At 53.9% G+C, this 21245-nt stretch overlaps 4 protein-coding genes and 1 long non-coding RNA gene across 8 annotated transcripts in view; 3 read left to right on the forward strand and 2 right to left on the reverse strand.

Annotated features, from left to right (window-relative positions):
* LOC118177938 overlaps positions 1 to 1111 on the reverse strand; it is an 11425-nt gene extending 10314 nt beyond the window's left edge. Inside the window, exons 1-2 of the long non-coding RNA XR_004755980.1 lie at positions 1099 to 1111; positions 684 to 688 (exon numbers count right to left, since the gene is read on the reverse strand). This is a non-coding gene — a long non-coding RNA (uncharacterized LOC118177938). The remainder of the gene's footprint in view (positions 1 to 683; positions 689 to 1098) is intronic.
* Positions 1112 to 3924: 2813 nt separating this feature from the next.
* Positions 3925 to 9957, forward strand: PUS3 (pseudouridine synthase 3). 2 transcript variants are annotated; one of them, XM_035346006.1, is made up of 5 exons: positions 3925 to 4049; positions 6598 to 7038; positions 8188 to 8756; positions 9123 to 9313; positions 9461 to 9957. In XM_035346006.1, the coding sequence occupies exons 2-5, from the start codon at positions 6649 to 6651 to the stop codon at positions 9712 to 9714; spliced, it is 1404 nt and encodes a 467-aa protein (XP_035201897.1). In that variant the 5' UTR covers positions 3925 to 4049; positions 6598 to 6648; the 3' UTR covers positions 9715 to 9957. The 2 variants fall into 2 exon arrangements, with proteins under 2 accessions (XP_035201897.1, XP_035201896.1); XM_035346005.1 differs by lacking the exon at positions 3925 to 4049 and adding an exon at positions 5713 to 6049.
* Positions 4354 to 9298, reverse strand: HYLS1 (HYLS1 centriolar and ciliogenesis associated). 2 transcript variants are annotated; one of them, XM_035346013.1, is made up of 2 exons: positions 9220 to 9298; positions 4354 to 5584 (listed from the first exon to the last, which is right to left on the reverse strand). In XM_035346013.1, the coding sequence occupies exons 1-2, from the start codon at positions 9265 to 9267 to the stop codon at positions 4748 to 4750; spliced, it is 885 nt and encodes a 294-aa protein (XP_035201904.1). In that variant the 5' UTR covers positions 9268 to 9298; the 3' UTR covers positions 4354 to 4747. The 2 variants fall into 2 exon arrangements, with proteins under 2 accessions (XP_035201904.1, XP_035201905.1); XM_035346014.1 differs by lacking the exon at positions 9220 to 9298 and adding an exon at positions 6874 to 6996.
* Positions 9958 to 10089: 132 nt separating the features above from the next.
* Positions 10090 to 13061, forward strand: RPUSD4 (RNA pseudouridine synthase D4). The gene is made up of 7 exons (XM_035346012.1): positions 10090 to 10219; positions 10256 to 10688; positions 11278 to 11479; positions 11691 to 11784; positions 11861 to 12011; positions 12277 to 12374; positions 12518 to 13061. Exons 2-7 carry the CDS (start codon positions 10274 to 10276, stop codon positions 12713 to 12715), a joined length of 1158 nt encoding a protein of 385 aa, XP_035201903.1. The 5' UTR covers positions 10090 to 10219; positions 10256 to 10273; the 3' UTR covers positions 12716 to 13061.
* A 157-nt stretch (positions 13062 to 13218) lies between these two features.
* On the forward strand, positions 13219 to 17530 carry PANX3 (pannexin 3). Of its 2 annotated transcripts, none has more exons than XM_035346008.1 (5): positions 13219 to 14438; positions 15215 to 15357; positions 15552 to 15766; positions 15889 to 16532; positions 17358 to 17530. In XM_035346008.1, the coding sequence occupies exons 1-5, from the start codon at positions 14135 to 14137 to the stop codon at positions 17417 to 17419; spliced, it is 1368 nt and encodes a 455-aa protein (XP_035201899.1). In that variant the 5' UTR covers positions 13219 to 14134; the 3' UTR covers positions 17420 to 17530. The 2 variants fall into 2 exon arrangements, with proteins under 2 accessions (XP_035201899.1, XP_035201900.1); XM_035346009.1 differs by lacking the exon at positions 17358 to 17530 and adding an exon at positions 16724 to 16916.
* Positions 17531 to 21245: the final 3715 nt, after the last annotated feature.

Genomic DNA, 21245 nt, shown 5'->3' on the forward strand with positions numbered 1-21245 from the left:
GGGGGGGGGGGGGGGGGGGGGGGGGCCTGACGGCCGGCCCCTCCCGCTCGCCACGGCCAGGCCGCCGCCGCGCACGTCGGGCCCCGGGCGGCTTCTGCGCGGGCGCGGCGGGAGGAGGGGGGGGCGGCGCCGGGCAGCGCCCCCTGGCGGCGGCGCGGGGCGGGGCCTCCTCCCGCCCCTCCAGGGGGTTCGAGCCCCGGGGCCGCCCGCTCGGGGCCGTTCCGGGAGGGCCGGGACAGCGGCCCCCGGCTCCGGCACCGGCCCACGGCCGCCGAGCGGCTTCGAGGGGAGCCCGGCCTCCGGATTCGCCTCTCCCTCACAGAGCTCCGCCGCCGGGGGGCACGAGGAGGACGAGGGGGCCGAGGCGGGGAGCGGGCGGGCGGCGCTGCGGCTGCGGGCACGGCCAGAGACGCGTCGCGAGGCGAGCGGCCTCCGGGCGGCTCCCGCGCCTAAAGCGGGGAGATTTCGGCCCAAAGCAGCGCGGGGAGGGGCTGGCGACAGCCGTCGGCCCCGGGGCTCTGCGGATTCCCTGTGAAAGGTCACCCGAGTTACATGGCGGCCAGCCCCAGCACCCGGGGGGGGAGTACTAAGACCTTCTCCCACCAGTTTGCGTGTTCCCCCCGGAGCAGCTCGACCCTGTAAATGAGACAGCTAGAGGAATCCAGGTTGCATATCGGGGCTACTGGGCCTGCAGGGTGCTGAGGCAGCAGTGAGAAGCTGCCCAGGTTTCAGCACAAGGAGGGTGTGATGGGGCTTCCACCCCTGCCATGCTGCCCCAGTGAGCAGCAGCAGAGTACAAGCGTATCACTTCTGTCACCAGCCCAAGTGCCCATTTCCCAGAGTGTCAGGCTTGCCCCCAGGTGCCTGCTCCCAGAATGTTGCACCTGCCCCATCCTGTGGAACTTGAAAGGGTGCCTGAGATCCTCACCTCATGCCTAGGTCTCCCTGAAGCCACAGGCCACACACACACACACACACACACCTTGGTCACCTTCTGTGCCACCAGACCCTCTCTGCAGGCAGCAGAGACCAGGGAACAGACAGAGCCTGGGGTGCAGGGGGCAAGGGGCTCAGCACCCGTGGGTGCCCAGCCCTGACAGCCCTGACAGCCCTGTCGTCAGAGCCACCGAGCGTCTGCCCCGTGATGTTCCCCAGCTGCAGCGACCTTCACAGGGGGAACCCTGGGGTTCCTGAGCCCAGCACCCCTCTGCCAGTATTTCATAACTGCATCTGCAAAGAAGGTGGGTATGGGGCACTGGAGAAGGAGTAGAACACCTAGGGGACACCAGGGAGATGTCTCACAGGCTGTGTCCTTACTCAGAGGTGGACCGAGTGCACAGCACCCCCTTGAAAGGCAGAGGTGAGTGGGGGTGGATTTGGGACAGCGCCTGCTGCAGCCTGGAGAGCTCCTTCGAGGGCTCCTTCCTCTTTGATGCCAGCTCCACCCGTGCTCTGGCTGTGGCTGTTGACAGCCTCTGCTTCAGCCTCAAGGACGCCAACAGAGGCTGCAGGTGTGAGCAAAGCAGCCCCAGCCTCCTGTGTGCCCCTGAATCATCTCCTGCCAGCAGGGGGGTCAGCTCTGGGGCTGGATGCTGAAACAAATCCTTTTACTGGCAGGGGGCAAGCTCTTGGGCCAGGAGTCGCAGGGTCTTGTCCCCTTGGCAAGGACAGAGGGACAGGAGCACAGTGGCAATGCCAGAGCCCCCTTGGCTGAGGTAAAATCCAGCTTTTTTTTATTTTTTTTATTTTTTTTATTTTTTTTCCAAAAATGAGCTTTCCACTAGCAAAAGCCCTGTGCAGAGGGTGGGTGGCACCAAGGCAGGTAAGTGTCCCTCTTCTCCTGTGTCTTTGCCCTCCCCATTATCCCTGTCTCCCCCAACGAATGTCCCCAGGTTCCTCACACCTCCTGAGTACTCTCATCCTTCTCCACCATCTTCAGCCCTCCCAGCTGTCTTTGTCCTCAGGCTCCTCCGCCTTCCTTAACACCCTCATCCCTAGTAACTGTCCTTGGCCATTCCAAACCTCATCCCTCCTGAGCATCACTGTCCATCCTGACCATCCTTATCCCCACCCAAACACCCTCATCCCCTCGACTTGCTGCCCACTTCGCTATCAGCTGCTGGCAACTATGTCCACTGCTTAGACAGAAATTAATGAGCATCCTCTGTCTCCCCCAATGTGATATGTCACTGTCTCCACACTGCTTCTTCTCTCCCCCTGCAGGGTGACAGGGAGCTGGGTGGCAGTGGTGGCCATTCCCTTGCCACAGTCCCATGTCATTCAGTGGCACCCCAAGGACATCAGGATCCCCTGTGCCGTGCTGCACCAGAGCAGGATGGAGCAGTACTGCAGTGGCATAGCTGGGTGACAACAGCACATCTGGGTGGCAATGACATAGAAGGATTGAAGCAGGACAGCTGGATCACAGAAGCACAGCTGGATTGCAGTGACATGGCTGGACTGCAATGTCACTGCTGGATCAGTGCCATAGCTGGATCACAGTTGGATGTCTGGGTTAAAGGGGCATATATAGGCGATCTCAAATGCACAGCTGGATTGTACCAGCACATCTGGATCACAGGAGCATTGCTATAATGCAAGTGCATGGCTGGAATGGGATGGCACAGCTGGATCGCAGCCATGCATCTGTGTTGCAATAACACAGCTAGACTACAATGCTGCAGACAGCTTGTGGTGGTGCAGCTTGGGTTGTGGTGCCCTGGCCAGACACACTATACCACAGAAGGGTTGTGGTGATTTAAAGAATGAAGTCAGAATTTCTTCTTAGTGACGAAGTATTCTTTATTGACAGCGCTGGATGCACGGGGGATCCTTCCACCTAACGTGCATAACCAAAGTGACAAACTATCTCATATTTGTACAGCAGAACAACGAATATTCAATTAATACCTATACATATTCATTACCTAAACCCGCTACTCACGCTTCTTATGCTAATTAGCTTATCAGTCCTTTGCACTTGCGCAGATTCTTCCAAGAATTGTGGGCAGGGGTCTTAAGGACGTGGGCAGTGGTCTTTGGGAGAAAGGCCGTTTGTCTTCCTCATAGTATCCTGTATCTGGAACGTAGTGATCTTGCAAGTTTGCAATGTCCTTATCAGTCTGAGCTAATTTGTGTCCTTGTTGTCCATTTGTTTCCTGCCTGAGATGGGATGTCTGGCAAGTTTTTGTTACTTAGTTTTCACCTCTTCTTCACCTCTTGGCTCCTGATAGGATATCTTACAGACTCAGACTACTTCTTCCTTGACTAACAGATAATATTGAGTAACTAATCTATTCTATTCTTAATACCTAGATAATGATTCATCCTACTGCCTAGCTAGCTAATCATCCTTTTATATTTACTAATTGCTTGCTTGTTTCAGTGGCAATGGGTCAGATGCACATCTGGTCTAAATAAGGGTCAGGTGGCTACATCCTCGTTTTAGGGTTCATGGCCATGGAGCTGTCAGCCTCATGGTGAACCCTAAGTCATGCCTCAGCCATGCCTGTGCCCCTGGTTGGCCCCAGCCCTTGTCTCAGCCCAGTACAGGGTAAAAATGTAATCAAAATGGAAAGTCGGGTTGGTTTGTAGATTTTCACGTGTCCTTTGCAGAATTGGAAGGGTGGGCAGCTGCCGAGGTCTGTGCCACCCTTTTGGTGAATAATGAAAGGGCTGGGATGAATTAGGGTAAATAAAACCCTTTTGGGGACAGAACACCAGCTCTGCCTCGTTCTGGAATACCAGACGGTCCTGGACCAGGAAAAAAGGCCAACAAAGGGGGGGGGGGGGGGGGGGGGGGGGGAAGGGGGCGGAGGGGAGAAGAAAAGCAGACGACTTTCTAGTCCTGGGCTAGACTTCACTGGGTTGGGATTTCTGGGTTTTAAATCCAGCCCGGTGTCAGCCCCACCCCCGGGAGGGAGCTTCCTGAATATTCCGTTCTCGTGAACATTCACGAGGCGGGCGGGGCGGCTGACCCCGGGCGGGCGCACGGCGGGGCGGGCGCTTCCGGGGCAGCGGCACCGGCACCGATAGCGGCAGCGGCGCAGGTAGGGGCGGCGGGCCCTGGGGGCGGCGGGCAGCGCCGGGAGGAGGCAGCTGCGGCCCCGCCGCCGGGGAGCGAGGGCTCGGCCTTGCTCTTGGTGTCTTCGCTCCGAAATCGGCAGGCGCGGGCGCGTGGAGCGGCGCGGGAGGGGTTCTGAACGCGCGCCCTAGAGGTTGTTAAAATGAGGTAAAAAAAAGGGGGAGCTTAGAGTTTGGCGGTGGAAGGGTATGTCTGGGATGGTACACGCTCACTGTGAGCTTTCGGGGAATCCTGAGCCACGTGGTCTTTCTAATTAATCCACACAGCTATAACAGATCTTCTCACACACTTTATTAAAGAAGCATATTGCCAAGATGCCTTAAATAAAACAGCTCACACAGCAACCGATTCAGGGGAACTGCCACAATTCAATGCAAAAATCACAAGCCTCATTTTATTGTTTATTCTCTAGAGCATGAAAGTCTTGTAATTTGAGTGGGTTTACCCTGTCTGCTTCTTATACCTTCTGATAGTTACTCCAAATGAAGCCTTGCATGATGTGACAGGGAAGCAAAGATGTTCATAACCCCATAACCTGAGGAGCTGGGTAAAGTTGTACATCATAACCAACACACTTGCATAAACACAAAGGAGATTTTCAGAGTTGTTGAGGACCTGGAGGAGGAAAAACATCTGTGAATAGAGTGTGGGTGCTGCAGGACTTCAGAGAAAGGTGCTTTTTCGGGGGATGAGGCCGTTGGCCAGGTCCCAGCGCACCTCCCAGCGCAGGGCAGCTCTCTTCTTCTTCGTGGGCACCATGTAGGCATTGGGGACACAGGTGCGCTGTGGCCTGCTGGGGAGGCCAGGCTGGTCGAGCATCTGCTCCCGAATGCCCCAGCGCAGGTCCTTCCTCTGGTCCTCGCCTGGCACATGGAACCTCTCCCACTCTCGCTTGTATTCAAAGTACTTGGCAACCCGATCGGTTTTGCCATGGTTTCGGCCCAGTGCTTCTAACCTTGGCGGAATGAAGGACTTGGGTGGTCCTGTTGCGGCCCTGTACTGAGAGGTGGGAGAGCCCTGGAGGACCCTGAGAAGAAAGGGGGGACCGTCCCCAGGGGACTGTCGGTGACAGTGAGGCTCCAGGGAGGACTCTTCAAGGGAGCTGCTGCTTGTCTCAATTTCCCCCTCAGAAAGGCTGTCTTCTGGGCCAGTGCTCAGCTGACACATTTTCTGTCTCAGGCTCCAGACCTCATCGCTGGTCTCCCATGTGCTGATGACTGACTCATCGGAGACCTCAACTCCTCCATCAGGTCTCCGCCTCAGCACCTTCCTCTTCATTGCCAGCCTCTTTGAGCTCCCAGGGGACCACGGTGCAGCAGTGGGCTCTGCAAATGTAGGAAGGGCTGGCTTCAGCCCCGTGGCCACAATGTAGGGGTCACAGTGGGGGCGTACTCTCCAGCTCTCACTGCTGCCTTGCTGCTCTTCATCGCTCAGAGTGGCCCATCTATACCTGTCTGCTCCCCATGTGTTCTCCATGGTTTCTGCTGGGCTGGGTGGATCCTGCAAAAATAAACTTGCGGTTAATGTCTTGCAGTGCACCCAAGTTGGATGAAGGCATGTAAAAAGGGGCTCTGAGAAAGCTGTCTCTGACTCTTGGCCACCCTGAAGCTTCTCAGGTTTATGGGTGTCAATCTAGGCTCCGGTTATACAGAGCCGTCTATATAACTGAATACAACTCTACTGAAAACTATGGCATTGCATGTGAAGTATCAATGTGAGACTGGACAAAACACAGGGCAGATTCATTCCCTCTGTGGCTGTAAGCCTTGTCAGAGGTATTAGTGATTCTCCCTTTATCCTCCCACTGTTCTTTCAAAAACACCATAGCTAGTTGTGATTAAATCTGGGGACATCAAAGAAAGGGTGTTCTATTTCCACAGATGAAGAAAAGATGTTCATTTAGGTGTTGACCATCACAGCCTAAAGGCAGAGCTCCAGGCTGAGTTGTGTGGGGGTCTGGTTGAGGTAAGCCTCAAGACTGGCTGCAAAAGGGATGTAGACATTGTTCACATTCAGTGTGCAGATTTGGGGCTATCTTTATGCCATTAAACAGGTTTGGAAATGCAAGTTTCAATCGTGTAGCAGTGATGCCATTATGAAATGTTAGAGCAGATGGTGCTGCGAGATGACTGGTAGCTGTTAGCAGGCTGTCTGAAGTGTTGATGCTAGCTGAGCACACGGCGAGAACGGGAACTGCTCCGTGACAGCTCTGCACAGGAAATGTGGGAATGTGCTGCTGCCGTGCTGGGCTGCTGGAGCAGAGCTGGTCTGACAGTGGTGGCTGGAGGAAGACAAGTAATTAAGTGCCAAAGAGATTTGGAGCCTTGAATAAGACAAAATTGCCCCAGCCAAGGCCCTTGACTGTTCCCACATGTTGCTAGGGACACTGAATGATGATAAAGAAGCAAAAGAATCATTGTGCAGATAATAATTCCTTTACAGAAAGCCTACAGGCACGTGTAATAAAAACTGCACAAAAAGGCAAAACCACAGATTTTCTCCTTTCTCTGCAGGACCTGAGGAGCTACCAGCCACCAATTAGAACTCCAAGGGACGCACTCACTATGGCAGATGGGAGTGGGGCTACTGATCGAGAGCAACTCCTGAAGAGGGTGCAGAACTTGGAGGAGGAGGTGAAGCGACTGCAGGAGAAGCTGTTGGAGGGCAAGGAGGGCACTGTGGCAAAAGACACTGTTTCAGTGTCCAGGAAACCCAGGAAGCAGCAGCAGCAGCGGCCTTTTGATTTCAGTGCCTATGGCCGCAGGCATGTGGCACTGAAGATTGCTTACCTTGGCTGGGGGTACCAAGGCTTTGCCAGCCAGGAGAACACCAACAACACAATCGAAGAGAAGTTGTTCGAAGCCTTGAAGAAGACGCGGCTGGTAGATGACAGACAGACCTCCAACTATCACCGCTGCGGGCGGACAGACAAAGGAGTCAGTGCCTTTGGGCAGGTCAGGATGGATTTACAAGCTCCAGTGTGGGGAGCTCGGGATGGAGATTCTGTGGGATTAGTGATGAATGGGTGATGAGCCCGGTGCTCACTACATGGCAGTGCAGGTTGGATTTGTTTTTAAAGAACTTTTTCAGACACTAATAGATTATTAGCGCTGTTTTTTTCAGGGGAGGATGAAATGCACTTTAGGCTGCTATTTCCTGAGCCAGGGCAGCTATCAGAACAGCTCAGCACTGCCAAAAAGGGGAGATGCCCCTTCTTACCCGTATGCACATGTTGCTCTTCCTGTGCCAATTGCAATGCTTGGCAGACCCCTCTCAGCTGAGTTAACTCACTAACACAGCAAAAATAACTGGATGGCTTCCCATGGAGCAAGAAAGCTGAATTCCCATGCAGAAGGGTCTGAGGAGAGCTGCAGCCAGCGGAAGGGAGCGTGGGAGTGGGAGCTGGAGGGAGGGGAGCAGCTGCCCTCATGGTGGCAGGGAGCCATCAGGAAGGCACAGCCTCCTCACGCTGCCATCAGAGCTTTAGGGTGGCTTTGCTTTCCTCCTCTTCCTCCTGCTTGTGCTCCGAGAGCAGACTGTACTTTTGCCTTGCTGGGATGGTTTTAACCTGCATCACTCATCTGCTCTAGGTCACAAAGCAAACCACATGAAATACAAGGCATGGACTACCTTTACATGTGCTGCTTGATGTGCCTAGAAACCTGCAAGTGTTAATTCACCTGTTCCCGTGCTAGTTTCTCAGCCAGTTGAACTGTTAGTGGGTTCAAGTCATGATCTCCAGTTTTGGGGGGGGGGTGATGGGAAGAGGCAGGAGGAGTTTAAAAAAAAAAAAAAAAAAAAAAAGGCACGTGTATCTTGCAGACTGATTAAAACTGAAGCCATTTAGAGACCATGCTATGTAGGCAGTTTGCAAGTTTCTCTGTTTTATTAAAGGAATCCATAGCATCTGGTAGGAAGCTTAGTAGAGGCGCTTGCAGTTTTACCCACAGGAAGGAGTGGTAAGACAGACCGATTTAAGATACCTTCCTCTATAGAAGATCCTGAATTTCTACCAAAATGTAAGGCAGAGGTGTAGGAAGACTTGGCTTTACGTGCCAAGTACAGCCATCCACTACCTAATCCCAGTTTTCCCAATTTTGCAGGTGATTTCCCTAGATCTCCGCTCAAACCTGTTAGAGGGGAAGAAACTAAATGGTTGCAAGGATGACTCAGAAAGGAAAAACAGTAAATCAGAGGAAGAGCTACGCTACACCCATATTCTGAACAGGGTACTCCCACCAGATATCCGTGTGCTGGCCTGGTCCCCTGTGGAGCCTGACTTCAGCGCCCGGTTCAGCTGCCTCAGGAGGACCTACCGCTACTTCTTTCCCTGCGCAGACCTGGACGTGGCCCTCATGCATGCTGCCGCCCAGAGGTACGTTGGGACACATGATTTCCGTAACCTATGTAAAATGGATGTGGCCAACGGTGTGATCAACTTCCAGAGAACAATTTTCAGCGCCCAGGTGATGTGGGTGGACAGGGGACCTGAAGCTGGGCTGCGGGACCCTTTTCAACTATGCCAGTTCGAGGTGACGGGACAGGCATTCCTCTACCACCAAGTGCGCTGCATGATGGCTATCCTCTTCCTGGTCGGACAGGGGATGGAGAGCCCAGAAATCATTGACGAGCTGCTGGATGTAGAGAAGAACCCCCAAAAACCACAGTACAGGTATGGACAGCTCAGGAAACCTCCCAGGCTGCTTCTCAGAGACTGCTGTGCGCAAAGCACTGCTGGCAAAGCCCTCTTCTGCCAGCCTGCAAAGCCATCTTGTACAGGAAGGAAGCAAGCTGCCAGTGGCCTCTCTGTGACACAGCATTAAAGATCCCCTTTTCTTGTTACTGCTTTACTCTTAGACAAGTTATTGATGGTTTTAGCCCTAGGTATTTGGTAAAAAACAACTCAAAAAAGCAGTTTTGTGAGAGGCAGCACTGTTGTTAGCAGAAAGAGCCAGCTGTTGTGTTTTTTATCTCAGGCCCTCTGTAGCACACCTCTAAACCCTTGGCTGTTTGTAACACCTTGTCTCCTTTTCCCTAGCATGGCCGTGGAGTTTCCCCTGGTCCTGTATGACTGTGAGTTTGAGAATATTCAGTGGATCTATGACCAGGAGGTACAGGAGTTCAACGTTACCCACCTGCAGCAGCTCTGGGCCAGCCACGCAGTCAAAACTCAAGTGCTGCATAACATGTTACAAGGCCTGGATGCTGCTCCAGTGGCTGCAGGGAAAGGTAAAAAGATGAAAAGATGGCAGAAACGATATAGGGGTAGGATTAATTTAAAAAAAAAAAAAAAAAAAAAAAAAAAAAAAAAAACTAAACAAGGGAATAATCAAACAGATGTTTGAAAGCATTGCTATTTCTTCACTTGTGTTGCAGGCCCAGGGGATATCACTACTACTGTCCTTTGGGGAGATCTGAAGCCTCCAGTGCAAAACCAGGCCAGCAGCTTCATGGAAGGGGTCAAAGCCCGCACATACAAGCCCTTAATGGAGCGGCCCAGGTGTGAGGGGCTGGAGTCCCGCATCCAGCACTGCCTGCGGAGGGGCCGCAGCCAGGCTGCAGAGCGGGCCGCCAAGCGGCTCTGCACCATGGGAGGCCCGGAGCTCGCCTCACCAAGCAGTGATTCCTGAAGGGATGCTCGACCCCCCCCCCCCCCTTTTTTTTTTTTTTTAGTTTCCCCTTGCGAGTTTGATAAATTTCTACTGATTTGGGTAAAGTGCTGCTGTGTCGCGGCCAGTGGAGGGGCACGAGCGGGGGGGGGGGGGAGGGGGGGGAGGAGGGGTTGGTCTCCTCAGAGCAGAGGAGCCCCCCTGCGATGTGGCAGCCCCAAGCTTGAGGTACTGGCGCCTCCCCACGCACTACGGAAGGCGGGACGCGGCGGGACGCGACACGACGGGCTCGGCCTCCCCCTAGTCCAGTACCTGCAGCCCCTCAGCTGCTCTCGTCCTCACGCCGCGGCCGTTACCGGTCCCCAACCGCCGCCCGCCTTCAAACGGCCGACGGGGCGGGACGGGAGGGCTGCCCTGCCCTTTCCCATTGGCGGTGCGCCTTGTCGCTCATCTTCCTCCGCCTTTCCCCGTTGGGTGGGGAGGCTGAGGGACCGCCTTCGCACCGCCGCCATTGGCCGGAAGGGCGGAGGGAGAAGGAGGGAGGGAGAAGGGGGGAGGGAGAAGGGGGGAGCAGGGGAAAATGGCGGCGGCGAGCGGCGGGGCGCTGTGGCGGCGGCGGCCAGTGGCGGCCCTGAGCCGGGCGGCGCGCTCCATCTGCGGGCGGGCGGCGGGGGCGGAGCGGCTGGCGGGGCGGCTGCGGGCGCGGCGGAGCGAGGAGGAGGAGAAGAAGAATCGGGAGGTGAGCGCGGGCGGGCCGGGGGCGTTGCCCCCCTCGCTCCGCGGGGTGCCCGGCAGCGGCCGCCGGGAGCCGTCCTTCCGCCGCCCGCCTCGTCCCCCGCAGGTGCCCGGGAACCCGGCGCGGAGGCGGGCCCGAGAGCTGGCCGCGCTGCAGCTGGTGCACCCCAACGTGTTGGCCAGAGCGCTGAAGCAGGGAGCCGTGTACCAGGACGAGGAGGTGGTGGTGCTCAACAAGCCCTATGGCCTCCCCGTGCACGGTGAGGGGTGCCCGGGGCCAGCGTGGCGCCTGTCCCTCCGGGTGGAACGTCTGCTGGGCCCCCTCATGGGCAACAGCGCGTTGGGAGGTGGTAGAAAACACCCCCAAACACGAAGAATGCAGTTGCTGCCATGCTAGCTGCTGTTACACTGTAAGACTGCAGATACCTCGAATATTTCCTGCGCAGTGTGGGTCATCACTTTGGTTTTAGCATGTAGCGAGTTCAGAAGGGGCCTTGGGCTTGGGGGTTCTCCCATCTGACCAAACGGGAAAATAGCTATGCCCCTCATGGTGCCAGGGGGGGTCCTCTGTCTCTGTCCTTTTTGTGCTGAGGTTTTCCTTCTTCCTTTCAGCTCCAAGGAAAGGTGTGGGGTGTTTGCCATCTTTAGATAATGGCTCAAATTGAGTTGCCTTAGCAGCTTGTTTTATAGAAGAAATATGTAGTGCTGTCTCTCTCACTGATCACTGTTAAGAGTGGAAGAATCCCGCTATATCTTGCAGCCCATTCATCTTGCTTTGTGGGGTTAATTTAAGCTAGATGAGGATGTGAATACCTGCCCTTATTGCCTTGCTGTCTGTGGATTATGCAGGTGGCCCTGGGATCAAGAACTGTATCACTGATGTGCTGCCAATTTTGGCCAAGATGCTGAAAAACATGAGAGCTGAACCTCTGCACCTGTGTCATCGGCTGGACAAAGAGACCACAGGTGTCATGGTACTGGCACGGAGCAAGGAGGCAGCAGACAGGATCCGACTCCTCTTCAAAACTCGCCAAGTGGAGAAGATATACTGGTAGGAACAGTTTTGGAGGAAAAAAGTCTTTGATGAGGTGCAAAGGGAGAATTGCCTGTGTGCAGATTTTGGAAAGTGGGGCTCTGTGGAAGTGATGGGTATTTGATCTTCCCAGGGCTGGCTCCTGGGAAGAGGGATGAGAGAGGGTTCCTATCCTAGATGTGCAAAGGGCTGGAGCTGCACCCCACAGACCTCTGCTTTCCCTCCACAGGGCAATTAGCGTAGGGCACCCCGACCCCGTTGAGGGCATTGTGGAAATCCCCATGGTAGAGAAGGAGGTACAGAGCCACCAGCCTCACTACAAGGTGAGCAAGCATCCTCTCAGCCACAGTTTGAATGCTTTCTTCCCTTTCCTATGGGCTCACCCTCATTATTGTTCAGATGACACTGGCTCCAAACTACCGCTTGTCCCCTGAGGATGGGAAAGTGCTGAAAATTCGCAAGAATTGCAGTGCTGAAAGTGCTGTGACACGGTACCGCATTCTGGCTAGCTCATCTGCCTGCTCTCTGCTGGAGCTCCAGCCCATCACAGGTGAGGTTTGGCCATGTTTGTGCATTGTAACAGCCACCCAGCTGCTTTGTCACCCTGACTGTGCTTTCTGTGCAGTCAGGAGCAGTCCTGGAAGCAGGAACAAGCTGTAGAGCTTGGCCAAGGCTCTGGGAAGTAACGGTTTGCTGCCAGCAGTCTCAGCACAGGGTTATCTGGTGTAAGAATGCTGGTGGATGGATGGCAAGTGCAGAGCTGATGCCCGGTGTGGCAGATGTGATGTTTCTCCTCTTCTCCCTCTTCATCTCAGGAGTGAAGCACCAGATCCGGGTTCACCTGGCCTATGGGTTGGGGTGCCCAATACTGGGGGATCACAAATACTCTCACTGGAACAAGCTGGCACCCCAGGTAAGGCAGGTACTGTGCCACAGAGTGTTGCAAAGACCAGCTGCTTGGTGGCACCTGCTGGGGTTTTGAGGTCAGGCTGCTGACATGGGTTGGTGGAAGGGATGCTGGGTCTGTCCTCATGCCACTCTCTGTCCTCACTGCAGAAGCTTCCTGAAATCACCCTGAGGAGGCTGAAGCTGGAGCAGAGCAAGGCTCGCCACCTCCCCCTGCACCTCCATGCCCACCGCCTCTCCCTGCCACTGGGTGCCAGTGGGGGCAAGTGGATAGACCTTGAGTGTGAGCCACCTGTCTTCTTTCGCAGGACATTGAGGAAGCTGGAGTTGGACATTGATAAAAACTAGGATGAGGCTCATCAGCAGGACAGCACTGGTCCTGTGCATCTCCGTGTCTCTAGCACATGGCAGTTCTGGATCCAGCCTTGCTTGCAGTGATGTCTGCCTTGCAGCAAGCGGTGTGATATGGTCTGTGGTCTCTGCTGCTTGGGAGAAACCTCACCTGATGGGTAACAGCATTGCTGGCTTCAGTGTGTGCACTTTTGCCCACCGTCCAGGCCTGATTTAGAGCAGAAATGTGGCTAGGTGCACTCAGGAGCCTCTTGTCCATGCTGATGATGCTGTGTAGAAACTGGGCATCACCCAGTCTGTGTTTTGAACTTGACTCTGCTCAATAAAGGACCCATCTCCTGCGGAGGTGAAGGTTGTGTGGTTCTCTGTGGGCAGGGCAGGACGATCTCAGTGTCTGGGCAGGTTTGAGCCCATGTGGGTGCAACCCCACCTGGTTTGGGGCCTCCCTGGCTCATCCCTTCTATGCTGTCTATCATCCTGGCACTCTGATTTGGAGACTCCCTTTGTCTGAAAACGCAGCAAAAGTGAAATTTGGCAGCAGCTGTGCGTTTTGACTGTGCTGAGAGACTGTTCAGAGCTGCAGCATGGTGGGGACTCCCTCTCCTCGGCTTGGCTGAGCAGTCCAGGGCTCCCCCAGCTTGGTGCTGTCAGCACAGGGCTTTGGCTGCCTGCTTTTTGGGCAGCAGCTGTACTTGCCAGAGTGGGGGAGCTTTTCTACCCTTCTCTTTTCCATCCCACCACCCCCTTCTGATTTCCATATTGCTTATTTCTAGATCCCTCTGCCTGCATTGCTCTCCCACTGGAGCTTGCTGCCTTGTCCCTGATTGTGTGGGCTGCCAGTCCCATCGTGCCAGGCTGGAGAGGGTGACAGAGAGAGAGATAAAAAAGCTGGCATGAGGGGAATTGCAGCCTATGCTCTGCATCAGTAGTGCAGCCACTGGCATCTCAGCTCCCACTGTCCCTTGGCCTGTCCCTAAGTCTTGGGACTGGGCAGTAGGACTTTCAGGAGCCCTAGCTCCCTGCCCATGCAGGATTGCCAGAAAGGGCTCTTTGTACCCTGTGAGGCCACTCTGTACCTGGCTGGGGCTTTTCAGTAGGGTGATGCCCCATACTTGCTTGTTACAGGAGGCAAAAATAGCTTGGGAGTCCCACACCCCACGAACATGCTGCTGGAAATACATCTGCTTATGAGAGAGGGAAGTAAAACCACAGAGATCTGGTATGCAGTGGGACAAGTGGTGGCTGGGCAGGAATGCTGTCTTCCTGGCCATGGTGCTGTGACTGCGAGTTTTTTTTTTCTATTTCAGGGCATGCTATTCGCATTCTCACCAGGGAAAGGCTTTCCCTGTAATTATCAGTCAATTTAATGCACTGTCTAAGCTGTCGTTTACAGCTGCCTGGCTGGTAGTACTTGGCATGCGATACCTTCAGACATACAAAATCACTTGCCACGCTGTTTGCACCTCAGATAGCACCAGAGCCCCAAGCAGCAGCACCAACTTCCATTTCCCTGTGGTGTGTCCTGTCCCAGATAGAAAAATGTCCTTGTCACACACAGCCGCTGAGTACATGCTTTCGGATGCCCTTCTCCCGGACCCCAGTGGCTCCCGTGCCAAGGGCCTGCGTTTGGAGCTGCCGAGTGACCGCGTGCTGAAGTTCATCGCGGTGGGGCTGCCCCTCTTCCTCGTCTCTCTGGCCTTTGCCCGGGAGTTCTCTACTGGTGAGTTGTGGGGGACGGGGGTTTGCACCAGCCAGTAATCATATTTTGTTGCTGGGACAGATTTGGTCTATGGGGGTGGTGGGTGCTGCAAAAGCTTGGTGTTTTCACGCACACGGGCACGCTCTGAGAATGCTGAAATCCCCTAAAATGGGATTTCCAGGCTTTCTGTCTCAGGTCTATTCATTGATTGCAGATTTTAATTGATTTTGATCAATCTGATGGGGTTTTATTGTTTTGTCTAATTTCTGGTAGCCATCAGAGTGCACAAACAGCAATCCTAAAACCCCAGCATTCTTAAAGGCACTGGTGTGTCTGTGCTCTGCTCCTCACCTGCTGCTCTGCTTACAGCACTCCTGTGTGATCCCACTGCAACAGCAGGGTTGTTTCAGAGGAGTTGCTGGTGGGGTGTTGGGGTTCCCCATGGTGCTCTCTGGGGGCTTTACTCTTCCAGGGTACATCTGTGTCTTGGTGCTTGCCTGGATGACGGGGATGGGCTGGTGATGGCAGTACACAGGGCTTCAATGATAGAGCTGTTGGGTGTTGCTCAACCTCAAACCAGAACAGGGTTTGGCTAATGTTCTGCTGCAGGGTTTGGTTTCATGCTGGGTTCTGGATGGGCTTAAATATTGCTGCCGTGGCTGTGCTCAAAGGGAAGTGTTCAGGAAGTGATGGTAAAGTCCCTCTGACAGCCAGAAAATGCACTGGGGACAGACATTTACAAGAGACGTTCAAAAAGAGCCCTGTCCGACCTGCTCAGCTCCTCTCGTCCTTTGTAGGCTCGCAGATCAGCTGCTTCTCCCCGTCCAACTTCACGGGGAAGCAGTCTGCCTATGCTGACACAGCTTGCTGGGACTCACTCCTCCACCATGGCTTTGATGCTGAAGGACATGCTGTCACCAAGTCCCTTTGGGTTCTCAAGGTATGTCAATGGGCCAGGCCAGGACGGGACCACCAAGATGGTGTCTGGGTACTACTGGGTCTCATCATGATGTCAGTGGGGACCGGATCTTGCAGGAGCAAAGTAGTCCGGCGCCTCAGCCCCCCTAAAATCCCTCTACCCTGGGGATACTCTAAGACAATTTCTCTAACCTGGGGGTGGTCTTCTCCACCCAGGTCTTCCCGTACTCGCTGCTGGTGGTGGCAGTGCTCATGTACCTGCCCTACCTGCTGTGGCGCTACGCAGCCACCCCTGCCCTTCACTCTGATCTCCTCTTCATCATTGATGAGCTGGACAAGTCCTACAACCGCTCTGTACGCCTGGTACAGCACATGAGGAAGGTCCAGCAGTCCAGCACTGAGCCAGAACAGTTTTGGGAGGAATACGAGAGGTGAGATGGTGGGATGGGGGTGTGCTTCTTTAGCCCCTCTGTGCTGCATTTGGGCCACATCTTCACTCATGGTGGCTTCAGAGGAGCAGTGGGGTGGCTTCAATTCACTGCTCTCTTTCCAGGGCTCGCCAGGAGAGGTACTTCGAGTTCCCACTGCTGGAGCGCTACCTTGCCTGCAAGCAGCACTCCCACTCCCTGGTCATCATCTACCTCCTGAGGAACCTTCTCCTGCTCTTGTTCTTGGCTGCCACTTGCCTCTACCTGGTCTTTCTCCATCTCAACATCTTCTTTCAGGATGAGTTCAGCTGCTCCATCAAAACAGGGCTGCTTCAAGCTGAGCCCCATGTCCCCCCACTCATCCCTTGCAAGCTGGTCTTCTTCTCTGTTTTCCAGCTCATCAGCCTCACGGTTGGTGGTGTCTATGTCCTCCTTATGCCTGTGGTCATCTACAATGCTCTGCAGCTCTGCCAGTGGGACAAAGGGCTCCTCTCTGTCTATGAGATGCTGCCTGCCTTTGACCTTCTCAGCCGCAAGATGCTCACCTGCCCTATCAACGACCTCAACATCATCCTTCTCTTCCTCCGGGCCAACATCTCTGAGCTGACGTCCTTCAGCCGCCTCAATGCTGTCAGCGCCTTGCGGGAGACCACTGCTGACAAGCAGGACATCGATACCGTTGTTGACTTCATGACACTGCTGGCTGGGCTGGAGGCCACCAAGCCGAAATACCAGGCTTGTGTGCCCATGGCCAATGGCGAGGCCATAGGTAGGTCTTTGGAGTAGAGATGACCTCTTTATGGTCTCAGCACCCACGCCGTCACATCCTACCTTGTGGATGAGGCTGAACCTGTCCACTCTGTACCTTAACCTTTTGCCAAGACCTTAAAGCTTTTTGGGCAAGGGTTGGGGTGCTGCAGGGGTCACTGAGGGGGCTGATGGCTTTCTCTCCTCTTTCATGTCTGGGGACTGGTTTGGCAGCCATTGATGCTACCAGAAGCCCACGCGTAGGCAGGGGTTGCTATAGGAACAGTTGCACTGAGAAAACTGCAGAGTTTAAACCCAGGCTCTGGGCAAACCGGGGGACTGGGAGGGTCCTCATTTTTGAGGAAGACAACAACCCAGTCTATTGATGGGTGGGGGCTTAGCCTTAAATTTTGGGGTGTTGGTGTAATATTCTAATGTTACCATGGTTGTGGGTGGTGGACAGGCTCCCAAAGCACCAACGCTTCCTCTACCACGTGCTTAGATTTTGTGGTGAGGTGGGGGGGGCACCTCCTTTGCTGTCTCCTGGAGTAGCTCACAGTGGTTTCTGGGCTCTGCAAAACAGCTCATCCCTGGCAGGGTGGGAGCCAGGATGCCTCCGCTCCTTTCCTGGCCCTGAATATGCAGTCTGAGGTCTGTGGTTTTAAAATGAATAAATATGGAAAGAAAGAGACATTGAGCTAGCTGTATTTAGCATTGTTGGCATGGCAACTGCAGGGCTGGCACAACCAGCTCTGGGTCTAGCTGGTGGAGAAAGCCCAAGATGCTGGTGTGAGGTGGCTCAAATGCCCAGGTACTGAATTCTTCCTCTTTTCCCTGTCCTGTCCAGAAATGAAGCTTGGAGTGGAAGCAAAGGGAAAAGCTACCCGTGACTCCCTCAGCTCTGCCTGAGCTTGGCCCCAGCAGCTTCAGGATCTAAGCCTGGTCACTTTGTTGGGATCCACTTCCATCCTCCTTGATGGCAGCAGCATTGGTTGTGTACATTAAACTCAGGTTTTGATACAGGTGCGGTGGCCTCTGTCATATGGCACTGGCAGCTGGGCTGAGCTCAACTGTCTGCCTCCCTTTCCATTGTGCTGGGGTTGAATCCTCCCCATCTCTCCAGTCAAAAAGGGTCAAAACATAAAACAGTACAGTAACGCTCAGACATCTGAGTTCTGCATGCTGTAGTGCTGCTTCCATGAGAATTTTTCCTGATGTCACAGCAGGAGTGGGAAATGAGGGTTTAAGTAATATGATCAGATGGGGGAGGGGGGGCAGAGGACCCAAGAACTTCCTAGCCATTCTCTCTGTTGCTAACTAGGACATCCTCTGCAGCACTTCTGTCACAAAGAGATGTGTGAAACAGGAGCCTCTGGCTATATCTCTGCCCCTTTACCTGATGGGGTGTGCCCTGTGCTCTCAGCCCTAGAGGCCTGCAGGAGGGTGAAATCCCTCCTAGAATGACTCCTGGCACAGTGGGGCTTGGGGCCACCCAGCGCTGCTACAGCAGAGCAAGGGCGGCCAGAAGGTGGGTGAGAAAGGAAGGGAAAGAGAAGCTGGGATGCTCCTGGATTGGAAGGGAGCCTTTCTGCTGGAACACAGAGCCCTTTGCCAGGACCAGACAGCTTCTGGCAGCTCAGTGAGGACTGCAGCAATGGAGAGGTAACATCCCTGTGACCCAGGTTTCCTCCAGGTCTCCAAAAGCCAAGAAAAAATGGGGAGGGAAAAGAGAAAGAAACAAAAAACACTTAAAGACAAGTGTGTCAGAGCAGATGATGCCAGAAGGAACAGGCTTGCAGGAGCAGCTTGGCGCTTGTGACACTGCAATGCCTCTAGCTAAATTTAGAGGTGTAGGGTGGAGGCATGAAGCCGCGCTGGGCTGCGGGGCCAGGATGCTCTGGGGCAGGAGCTGCAGCTCTCTCTTGGAGCTCTGCCTAGGGGCAGAAGAAGAGCGAGTTGCAAGCTTATGGGTAAGGATTAAGGGGCAGGCTACCATGCCTTATACTGTTGTGGGCGTTTGCTACAGGCCACCTGATCAGAAAGAGGAGGTAAATGAAGCCTTAAGATGGCTGGAAGTAACCTCAGTCACAAACCCTGGTTCTCCTGGGGGACTTCAACCACTCTGAAATCTGCTGGGAAGATCACATAGCTAGGTACACAGTTCAGGAGGTTCCAGCAGTGCATTGGTGACAACTTTTTGACACAGATGGAGAAGCCAACAAGGAGAGTTGTGCTGCTGGACCTTGTATTAACAAATGAGGAAGGATTAGTTGGAGATGTGAGGGTTGGGGTCACTAGGGGGGGAACTATAGGCCAGTCCCAGTCCCTGGGAAGCTCATGGAGCCAACTAATGCTGAAAAACATTTTCAGGTGCATGGAGGACAGGAAGGTGATCATCACTAGTCAGCAGGGAATTTACAAATGGGAAAATTGTGCCTAAGCAGCCTGATAGCTTTTTACAATGAACTTGGTGTATGAGAGAACAGTGGAGGTTGTTTACCTTGGCTTTACTAGGGCTTGACACTGTCTCCTGTAACACTGTCTCCTCATAGACAAACTGATGAAGTATGAGTTAGATGAGTGGACAGTAAGGTAGACTGAAAACTGGCTGAATGACTGGCCCTGGAGTATGGTGATCAGTGTGGAAAAAGTCCAGATAGAGGCCAGTCATGAGGACAGTGCTGCCTGGGTAGGCACTGGGTCCAAGAGTATTTAATGTTTTCGTTAATGACCTCAATGCCAACCTTAATGCTAACATTAATGACCTAAGGCAACAAGGAGAGTTGTGCTGCTGGACCTTGTATTAATGAAATGGGGAAGGACTAGTTGGAGATGGGAAGGTCAGGGGCAACCTTGGCTGCAGTGACCATGATGTGGAAGTTCAGGATCTTGTGAGGAGTAAGCAGGGAAAAAGGTAGGATTGTGACCCTGGACTTCAGCAGAGCAAACTTTGGCCTCTTCAGGGATCTACTTGGAAGAATCCCATGGGTAAGGACCCCAGAAGGAAAGGGGAGTCCAAGACAGCTGGTCAATATTTAAGCATCACTTCCTCCAAGCTCAAGATCGGTGCATCCCTATGAATAAGAAGGCAAGCAAAGGGAGCAGGGAACTCCTGGCAAAGCTCAGACAGAAGAAAGAATTCTACAGCATGTGAAAAAAGCACTTGGGAGGAATATGAGGGCCCTGTCAGAGTATGCAGGGATGTGAGAAGGAAGGCCAACACCCACTTGGAATTAGATCTGGCAAGGAATATCAAGGACAATAAGAAGGGCTTCTTCAACTACATCAGTAGAGAATGGAAGACTGGGGAAAATGTCAGCCTGCTGCTGAATGAGGTGAGTTCCCTGGTGACAAAGGATATGAAGAAGGCAGAGTTGCTGAATGGCTTTTTTGCTTCAGTATTTACTGCTAAGATCAGCCCTCAGGAATCTCAGACGCTGGAGACGAGAGAGGAAATCTGGAGAAAGGAGGACTTTCCCTTGGTCGAAGGGGAACGGGTCAGAGATCATCTAAGCAAACTCGACATCCACAAAGCCATGGGCCCTGACAGAATGCACTCACAGGTGCTGAAGGAGCTGACTGATGTTATTGTTAAGCCACTCTCCATAATCTTTGAAAGGTCGTGAAGAACAGGAGAGGTGCCTGAGGACTTGAAGAAAGCCCATGTTATCCTAGTCTTCAAAACGGGCAAGAAAGGGGACCCAGGCAACTACAGGCCAGTCAGCCTCACCTTCATCCCTGGGAAGGTGATGGAGAATCTCATCCTGGAGGTCATCTCCAACCATGTGGAGGATAAGAGGTGATCAGGAGTAGTCACCATGGATTCATTAAGGAGAAATCATGCATAACCAATCTGGTAGCCTTCTGTGATGAGATAACTGGCTGGGTAGATGAAGGTAGAGTGGTGGATGTGGCCTACCCTGACTTCAGCAAGGCTTTTGACACTGTTCCCCATAACATCCTCATAGATAAGCTCAGGAAGTGCAGCCTAGATGGGCAGTGAGGTGGATTGAGAATTGGCTAGATGGCAGAGCTCAGAGGGTTGCGCTCAGTGGCGCGGAGTCTAGTTGGAGGCCTGTAGCTACCAGTGTCACCCAGGGGTCAGTAATGGGTGCAGTGTTGTCCAACTTACTCATGAATGACCTGCATGAAGGAATGGAGTGCACCCTCAGCAAGTTTGCTGATGACACAAAGCTGGGAGGAGTGGCTGACACCCCAGAGGCTGTGCTGCCCTTCAGAGGGACCTGGACAGGCTGAAGAGATGGGCTGGGAGGAACCTCATGAAGTTCAACAAGGGCAAGTGTAGGGTCCTGCACCTAGGGAGGAATAATGCCACGCACCAGTACAGGCTGGGGCTGACTCGCTGGAGAACAGATCTGCAAAGAGGGACCTGGGAGTCCTGGTGGACAGCAGGCTGACCAAGTCAGCAGTGTGCTCTTATGGGATGCTGGGCTGCATTCAGAAGAGCGTTGCCAGCAAGTCAAGGGAGGTGATCCTCCCCCTCTGCTCAGCCCTGGTGAGGCCACACCGGGAGTACTGTGTCCAGTTCTGGGCTCCCAGGTACCAGAGGGACATGGAGCTACCGGAGTGAGAGCAGAGGAGGGCTACAATGATGATCAGAGGACGGGAGCACCAGTATGAGGACAGGCCCAGAGAACTGGGCCAGGTTAGCCTGGAAAGGAGAAGACTGAGGTGAGACCTCATTAACGTATGTATAAATAGATGGGGGGGGGGG

Source organism: Oxyura jamaicensis, chromosome 24 (assembly GCF_011077185.1).
Source record: "Oxyura jamaicensis isolate SHBP4307 breed ruddy duck chromosome 24, BPBGC_Ojam_1.0, whole genome shotgun sequence".
Classification (NCBI taxonomy): domain Eukaryota; kingdom Metazoa; phylum Chordata; class Aves; order Anseriformes; family Anatidae; genus Oxyura; species Oxyura jamaicensis.